This window comes from Drosophila eugracilis, unplaced genomic scaffold (assembly GCF_018153835.1).
Source record: "Drosophila eugracilis isolate 14026-0451.02 unplaced genomic scaffold, ASM1815383v1 contig_90, whole genome shotgun sequence".
NCBI lineage: Eukaryota > Metazoa > Arthropoda > Insecta > Diptera > Drosophilidae > Drosophila > Drosophila eugracilis.
The window spans coordinates 5898711-5908194 of NW_024573812.1; the positions used below are offsets into that span (position 1 = coordinate 5898711).

Below are 9484 nucleotides of genomic sequence, written 5' to 3' on the forward strand. Positions count from 1 at the left end.
TTCTGCTTTTGGCATTTCAGTAGCCAGCGATTGGTAGAACAGAACGCATGTGCAGACAGCGGAGCGGATACGCAAAGTGAACGAAGAGCCCACCAGACAAGACATCAAGTACGAGCATTAAAGGTTTAACCCCTTATTAGGCATCCGATAATCCGATCAAAATCAAAGAGACGTCGTCGTCATTAGGGCAACCAATTAGCCAAATCAGTGATTGTGATAATGCTTAAAGGTGTTCCCACGCTAGCCGGTCGAAACCTTCGTCTACTGACGACCCAGGGACAGGTGTTGGTCCATCATCGCGCCAAGGCATCCGCCGCCGAGCCCGCAGAGCTATTGGACCAGGAGACGGATCTCTTGAAGCGCGCCAAGTTCGGACATACGGGCAAACAGCTGCAGCAGAAAATATGCAATGAGGTGAGTTCCGCGTTTGGATTTGCCTCAAAAAGGGGGGTTGAACCGTTAAACAGCTGACTATGTACATTTTTTGGGCCTGAATTTCGCCCGGCTATTGATTTTTCATGTTATAACCGAAAAAGTGAAGGCATAATCCCCGAACAGTATTTGCGCATTTGCTGGCGGCAAAATTAAACAATGTGCAGAAATCCAAAAATAGATTTTGAAAATTAAACAAACGAAGATATCTTTTGGATACCGGATCTGATTTTTGGCACGTAAGGGCATATGACTTTCATTCAGCCTGACAACGCCAGATTTGTTTTTTAATGAAGACGCCGGGACGTTAGTTTAATTAGATAAATGCCAAGCACAGCGTGACTGACGCAATATCCAGATAACACACCCACTGTCCTGCCTCTCCCAAAAAGAAAGATAATGAGTTATATCTTATCAGATCAGGGATTGCGACGGCGGCGGCGGCTAGACTACTGGCCAAACTAATTGTGAAATTATCATGACAAATTTTTCGGGAGCTAGGTGCTAATCAGGTGCAAATCAAATGACACACTCATCTTTAATCCCCCGAAAACCACATGTCACATGTGGAACTCCCAAATAAATGGTACTGGTCGTCAACAAGTTTATAAAAATGTCAAAAACTCAGACGACGGCGAGACGCCAAGCAAAACATTTGAAAAACACTGATTGTGTGATTGGGTTTGGGAATTCATATGGCTATACGAAAATATTGTTAATCTGTAGGTCATAAAACATCAGTAAGAATCGTGTGCTATTCGAAATATTTAACATGCACGCAAAAAAAATGTTTAGTTTTTCTATGTAAATTATAAGATATATGATTTCCTTCTTAGAAAACAATCTTAATCTTATCCGATGGATTACAAATCTTATCAACATAACAACAAGATGTTTGCAATTTCGATAGCTAAAAATAGTTTGGCTATTTTTAAAGTTTATGGTGTTACTAAGTCTAAACAAGACACATGTTCTTATCAGTTACGAATTACCATCTTATCTCATTTAAAGGTCAAAACCATCTGATTTTGATCATTTGTAGATGTCTTCCCTAGAAATTTTAAATATATCGTGGTATATATTAAATTCAAAATCTTCTTCTCTAGTGCATGTTACACATTTTTTAATGTCCATAATTCAACATATTATACCACTGATAAGAGCAATTTTCTTATAAAAAACAATGCTACATTTTTCGTTGTGTATGTGATTCACAGACTCTTTCATTGTCAAAGTCACGCGAAACTGTCGCCCGAAAATAAATAGTGTAAACGTGAGCATGGCAACACAAAAAACACGCATTATATATAAGTAATTATGAACAAATAAAGCCAGAGGTGATACTTCATATTATGGGGAATATTATGGAAAGCAATTAAGCTGGCCCAGAATTGGCAAAAGTCCATCGCTATTGCGATTCTTTCGTTGCCATGGAAAGAAATGAATAAAGAAAGAGCCGCACACATTCATAAATATTTAGCATATGCGAGTACATATAAATATTTTAGGTGCCACAACACAAAAACCAAGCCCCTTCACTTCCCACATGGTAACTAGGGAAGAGAGGAAAAGAGAAAACAAGAGAGTTAAGAAGTTCTCTCGAAATATTTAAACAAATATTATGGTTAATCTCTTAGTCTGCTTATAAGATGTGCAGATACTTTAAGAATCCGATTTTCAATTTAATTATTTAAAAAGTATTAAAGAAAATTGTAGATTTACTTCATTTATTTCTGGAAAAATCCTTAAGAAATATCTGGGCCAGATAAAAATATATAAATGGTGTATAGAAAAAGGCTACATATTTTACAAACACTATATGGTTAGCTTATCACTAACTCAGCTGCTTTGAGCGTCATGCATTTTTAAAAGCTCTATTAAGTTGCTCCCGTCTTAACTTTATTAGACTTAAAACCTATCACTTTTTACTCACCTATTATAGTCTTTATAAAGATAATGCTATTTGGTGACTAACAGTTAAAGCAATAAATCTCATTCATAAATACGAAAAGATTTACAATGATATTTCTGATAATATTCTAACGATTAAAGTCCACCTGTTTTTAAACCATTACATATATTCGATAAGAAATATTGAAAACCTAACAATGACATTTCTTTGAAAACTTAACTTGATATATAACAAACTTATTTCGCAATGCATGGCAATAACAGACTTTAAACTTTAACAAGCGACATAGTGATAGTTTCTACTTCAGGAAGTGACTTAAAGATAGTTCTCTTATTTCACCCAAATAATTTTCTCTTTTCTCTTTTAATCTCTGCATTTCCGTGCGAATTGTGCGTCAACGGTTCGTCAGCTTTTTTCGAATTCCAATTTGAAAGGTGTCAAAGTCCCACGCTGATGGTGGCAGGCCCCTTGAACGGAAACTTGTTTGGCAAATATATTTTATTCTTTTTATTTATATACCGCACTTGATGCTGCTGTTGTTGTTGTTGTTATTGTAAGAGATACTCACCCTCACATGACTTTCTTTTGGTTAAATATGTATTTAATAATATGCAAATAAGCAGCAAGTGCGAAAACAGCTTAACAACGAAAACAGATTTTGGAGGCAGCCTTTTCTGGGATTAAAAAAAAACAGATTTATAGTAGAGATATAAGCACGTGCATTTAATCAGTTGTAATCAAAAGAATATTATTTAATCAATTACAAACGAAAGGAAATGAAGAAAATGGCTGAGACATCTGTTGCGCTGATGTCATGCGGTTAGGTAATCCAATACATTAGTACTAAGGACCTAAGGCTGGCCAAGAAGTATTTGATTACATTAATGAAAGAGATTAAATTTCCCCATTAACGTAAATAGAAAAAGCAAGTAGGCTTAGAACAGTTTGTAGACTTAAGGAAAATATTTTCCAAATTAATAATATGCAAGGAGATAGCATTGCAAATATTAGGGAAATATTCTAAAAATAACTATCTAAGCAGCATGAATGTTATTACCATCCTTGTAAGCCTAAAAAGTGTTGCCTAGTTTTGGGGATATCGTAAAAGTTTTGGATAGACCAAAACTCCTTCTTTCTATAAAAGGTGCTCGTTAATGGCATTTTGTCATTATTTCAGTTTTGATCCAGTTGGGGTATACATTGCAAATACACCACTAAAATATGCTAGTACGTGCCATAGAATTGACACTTCAAATAGCTGGAAATACGTGATTTTAGAGGGGAATTCCTGACCTGAACTACAGTTGTAATACTTAACCAATGTTCTGTTCATTTCAGAAGAAACTGCGCGCTCCACCGCTATTGAATTTGGTATTTGCCAATAGGAAATTGTCCTTCTACGACACCAGTTCCACACCAAAGACCAAAGAGGATAATGCCAAACTGTGAGTATGAAAACAAAGTTTACCCTTTATTATCATAACTATCACCTAACACCTTATAACAAATCCAAATCAGAGCACTTGAACAAATGCATTTAGTTACTAATTGTTAGGGTTACAAAATATTTGTCAACCTGCCTTGTCTGTTATGGTTTTTTCCCACTTTTTTTCTTTCCACGTGGCCATAATCACTTGGGTCAACAAAATTCGCTGCTACCAGGCTGCATTTCATATCCGAATGATCCATTTTTAGATCCCACTGCAGTTTGCAGTTCTATTCTTAGTACGGAAAATATTGTTTTCGAAAAACATCAACAGCCCCCCAAATCGTTGACACACACAATTAACAATCTTTGCTTAAGTCCAAAGTAGATTTGCGAAAATATTTTGATGGCACTTTTTGGGGTAAATATTGTTTTTGGGCTATCCCTTTTGTTTCAAATGTAGAGAGCAGGTCTAGAGAGGATTGGGGATTGGAGCAGCCCAAATGGGAGGTATCGGTGCTCCGAAAGCACGCGCTAATTGCCAGCAATCGCCAGCGCATAAAAATAAATTAACATACGTTTATTAAACGAAGATAAAAATCGAATTCGCTCACTCTTTTTGGGTCTGCTGAATGATAAATCTATATATATATATAGATCTGTATGTATTGGCTTTGATGTATGATGTTGGCGAACTATAAAACCATTGGCCATTCGCCGACTGGTCTCATTTCGGCGGCGACGGGCCGCAAGTTTGCACAGTGCAAAAAAGAGGATATATATATATATAGTTATTATCAAAATGATGGGCGATCGTAGTTGGAATCTGCTGCAATATGCCACCGAGAAGGCTCCCCTCCCACTTGATGGATATACAGCTGAGGAGGCGGACCAGTTCAAGGATAGCATAAGGCAGAAGATTGTAGACGATCTGAAGTCCATGACGGGAGAAGAGCTCATAGAGCTGGTCAAACAGAATGCCGCCAAGGTGGAGGAGGAGAAGGTTGAGATTCCAGTCAAGCAACCCCTGTCCGGTACTGAAGAGGGCAAGGAACGTATTCAGGATGATGCGGATCTGATAGATGCTGGTATTATAGCCGAAATGGTCGCTGGACTGTGTACCAAAAGTCAGAAGGAAACTTTCATCAAGGTGATAACGAAGTATATCAGGTAATTGTGAATCATCCCGGAGACGTGCCCACCTCGTTCTTATCAGAGAATTGAAAGAAAAGTGATTTCGACCCGTGACGTTTTCCTCTTTATCAGTTTCGAAGTGGTAGTGGCCCATGTGAATATCAACTATATAGTACAGAATGCCAGACAATGGCCAGTGCCATTATAATGGCATAATGCCATAAATCCAGCCATATCTACTCGTGTGGTTTTTTGTGTACCTGCCAGGGTTTGCATAGAGAAAAAGGAGTTAATTAATTTATTTTATTGGCAATAACATGATTTAGAAATTAGCACATTGCGGTGGTGCTCTCCGTGGTGCTCCCTGCTCACAACTCACCGCTCTCCGATCTCTCCAAGTCATATAGCTAGCCGGCTATCTAAGTGCTCCGTTCGCTGGGATGGGAGCAGCAGCAAAAGTCACACTTTCCGTTAATGTATAAAATGCCGGCGCGCTTACTGTTGTTCCCATTAAACTTGCAACAGCTCAACGCTCAAGTCAAGGCGATCCCAGTTTCAATAAATATTAAAAAACATTCAAACTCATTTTTCTAAGCAAAAATATTGCTCATACGTAGAAATATCACGTATACGCCGAGATGGTGCAGACAAATGATTTGGACGCCTTGAAGCGGCAGAGCGAAGATGGGGAGACCAAGGAGCGGGAGGAGAACTATAGAAGGGACAAAGAGCAGGAGACCACGGAGACGGCGGCCATTATTGAAGAAATTATCGAGGGCATCCCATTGCAGAATCGTCGCGGCACTATAGTGCGCACTATTTCCTCGATTATCAGGTAAAAATAGTGCCGGAAAAAGCTAAAAACCAAAACAGACAAGTCAGGGGCAGGGTCACTATGTAGTCTATGTGGATTGTAAAAATAGATTGTGCACATCTACACACTTATACACACCCTAACTTTATCTATATGACACACCCCTTTTATAAGTATCATAAATGAAAATTACGTTGATTGACGCTCATTACACGATCTTTATGGCCAACATATGGAAATCTAACTAACAATTGCCATCCGATCATCCTGTCTATCACCATTTCTAGCAATCAGCGACGCCACTATTCGATGCGGCCGTGAGTAATCTTGATTGAACCGTTCTGTTGTGTATCCCCTTCAAGTAGAATTTGAATTCAGTTGCCATGCTACCAAAACCCAAACGATCTCTTAATCAAGCCCAAATCAAATGAATTGAAGTCGATTGAAGTCAAAGCGCAGAAAGACAAATGATTTGCCAAATTGATTTGATAGTTCTCAAGAAAATATCCCCAATTAATGAAATCAGTTAACCATGGAGGAGTAACTATATTTAGAAAAGCCCAACTGGATCTGTGCAGTTTTTGTTTTTTGTTTGTCCGCGCTGCATTAGATGTCTGTGAGCCAATTAGCACTTGGAGTTCAGCGCCAGTTGGCCAGAAGACAAACCCCTTTTAAAATTCCCCCTTTTGTTATCCACCACCCCTCCCCCCCCTAAACACCCCTCGTAGTGTTAGTGCTATAATTTCTGTGAATTTTGTATTGCTTTTCCACACACGCATGCTAAAATTCAGTCGGGGATCGCCGCTCAATTAGCAGGTGCCCTAAACCCAATTGCTTTTCTATGGCTTCGAAACTATGGTATTTCGCTAATTTCCCCCTCTCATAATAACCTTTTCTAACTCTATTCACAGCCATCGGGAGCAGGAACAGCGAAATGCCGAGGATGTGCTATTCGACATGTTCGCCAGCGAGGAGACGGGCCTCATCTCGATGGGTAAATTCCTGGCCGGACTAAAGACCACGGGCATTCGCAGGAATGATCCGAGAGTGCGTGAGTTGATGGATAACTTGAAGAAAGTTCATAAATTGAATAACTACGAGACGGGTTCTTCGGCTGAGACCCAGCATCTCAATAGGGAGACCTTCAAGGCGTAAGTTTGAGCTAAGGATAATCCTATCTTACAGATCTGTAATCTTTATCCCTTTCCAGTGTGGTGGCTCCCAATATTGTCCTGATTGCCAAGGCCTTTAGACAGCAGTTTGTGATCCCCGACTTTACGAGTTTCGTCAAGGACATCGAGGACATCTACAACCGCTGCAAGACCAATACTTTGGGCAAATTGGCTGACTATATTCCACAGCTGGCTCGCTATAATCCCGATTCCTGGGGTCTGAGCATCTGCACCGTTGATGGACAACGCTTCTCCATCGGCGATGTGGAGGTGCCTTTCACCCTCCAGAGTTGCAGCAAGCCGCTGACTTATGCCATTGCCTTGGAAAAGTTGGGACCCAAGGTGGTGCACTCGTATGTGGGCCAAGAGCCAAGTGGCAGGAACTTTAATGAACTTGTCCTAGATCAGAACAGTAAGTTTGGACTATGAATTAGTAAGAAAGAAATATAATTTTTATGATCTTCTCCCTACAGAGAAACCACACAATCCCATGATCAATGCTGGTGCCATTCTCACCTGCTCCCTGATGAACGCTCTGGTCAAGCCGGACATGACATCTGCGGAGATCTTTGACTACACCATGTCCTGGTTTAAAAGGCTATCCGGTGGAGAGTACATTGGCTTTAACAATGCCGTATTCCTGTCCGAACGAGAGGCTGCCGATAGAAACTACGCTTTGGGTTTCTATATGAGGGAGAACAAGTGCTTCCCCAAGCGCACCAATCTGAAGGAGGTGATGGACTTCTATTTCCAATGCTGCTCCATGGAGACCAACTGCGAGGCAATGTCCGTGATAGCTGCCAGTTTGGCCAATGGTGGTATTTGTCCCACCACTGAGGAGAAGGTGTTCCGACCGGAGGTGATCCGAGATGTACTCTCGATCATGCACTCCTGCGGAACGTACGACTACTCCGGTCAGTTTGCCTTCAAAGTGGGTCTGCCAGCCAAATCTGGAGTGAGCGGCGGCATGATGCTGGTCATCCCCAATGTGATGGGCATCTTTGCCTGGTCCCCGCCTCTGGATCACCTGGGCAATACGGTGCGAGGACTGCAGTTCTGCGAGGAGCTGGTCTCCATGTTTAATTTCCATCGCTACGATAACCTGAAGCATCTGTCCAACAAGAAGGATCCGCGGAAGCATCGCTACGAGACCAAGGGTCTGTCCATTGTGAATCTACTCTTTTCAGCTGCCAGCGGAGATGTTACGGCCCTGCGTCGTCACCGTCTCTCTGGCATGGACATCACTTTGGCTGACTACGATGGTCGTACTGCCCTCCATTTGGCTGCCTCCGAAGGACACTTGGAGTGCGTCAAGTTCCTGCTGGAACAGTGTCATGTTCCCCACAACCCCAAGGATCGTTGGGGCAACCTGCCCGTGGATGAGGCCGAGAACTTTGGACACAGCCATGTGGTGGAGTTCCTTCGTACCTGGGCGGAGAAGGCTGATCAGACTAGCGAGGAGTGTCAGCCGGAGGCGGTGACCAGCAAGACACAAGCAGATGAGGTCAGTTCAAGTCCATGTGAAAGTCCATTTTCATGCCCTTGTCCATGCCCAAGTTCAAGTCCGAAACCAACAGAAGCGATGGCTCGGAAGCCAAGCAAGAATAATAACAAAACCAAGCTAAATTCGAATCTTACTTTCCAGGAAATCGTCAGCACGAGCGACCTGGAGACCAGTCCGGCCACCAGTCCCATTCCCACGCCTGTAGAATCTGGTTCTAGGGCGGGATCTGGACGATCCAGTCCAGTGCCATCGGATGCGGGCAGCACGGCGAGCGCTGGCAGTGCCAGCAGCGTCGATGACAAAACCAAGCCAGGATTATAAGCGCCCAGAGATCCAGGATCCCCGCAGAATCTCTCTGACTAAATTATTCGCACAAGCTTTTAGTTTAAATATCACGTATTAGATTAAAGTTAAGACCCAAAAAAACATACCACCCATTCACGCTGGTCGGCTGGTTAGTCCTATATAATTTGTAGTAGTCATCCCATGTGCAAGTCGTGGTCCTTCGAGCAGGATCCACTGCACGAGCGGCATTTGTACTTGTACTTAGAAGCGCTTAGTTAGCCACTAAAATTCCAGGGTATCCTACGACGAAACAATGACAATAATCTTAACGAATATCCATCTACTAACCGAAAGAAACTTTTGGGTCTGTGACCCGCCTAAATGTATCGCATTCGTACTTGTCAATTGATATTTGTATGCGTTTGTATGTGTATTAACTATCCTGTTCCATAAAGATCGAGCTATCTACTCGATTCCAGTTGAATATATAAATATATATACGTAGTTAGCTGAAAAACACACAAAATATATGGCATATCTTTACTTAAATGGTTTGAAAGTCTTTTCGGGGTGGAAGGTTTACAATTTGCTTTCTAAAACTTATCTTCTATGGTTTTTATGAAAGATATATACTGTTTATAAGGTCTTAATTACATTGTTTCATGTAAAGTTTAAAAGAAATATAAATATAGAAATTTATAAGCAATTATTGATGTTAAAAAAACTTAGCCTTTAAAGAAAAATAAATTCGGAAACTTAGAAAACAAAGTAATTTGATTTTTGCTTTAAAAATTTCAAAGGTTTT

General features: G+C 40.9%; 1 protein-coding gene across 11 annotated transcripts; it reads left to right on the plus strand.

Moving 5' to 3' along the window:
• Positions 1-39: 39 nt before the first annotated feature.
• Positions 40-9205, plus strand: LOC108113096 (glutaminase liver isoform, mitochondrial). Of its 11 annotated transcripts, none has more exons than XM_017223548.2 (7): positions 40-414; positions 3683-3789; positions 6006-6035; positions 6630-6869; positions 6929-7302; positions 7364-8394; positions 8536-9205. In XM_017223548.2, the coding sequence occupies exons 1-7, from the start codon at positions 220-222 to the stop codon at positions 8713-8715; spliced, it is 2157 nt and encodes a 718-aa protein (XP_017079037.1). In that variant the 5' UTR covers positions 40-219; the 3' UTR covers positions 8716-9205. The 11 variants fall into 11 exon arrangements, with proteins under 11 accessions (XP_017079037.1, XP_017079039.1, XP_017079033.1 ...); XM_017223554.2 differs by lacking the exon at positions 40-414 and adding an exon at positions 3373-3408; XM_017223550.2 differs by lacking the exon at positions 6006-6035.
• The last annotated feature ends 279 nt before the right edge of the window (positions 9206-9484 follow it).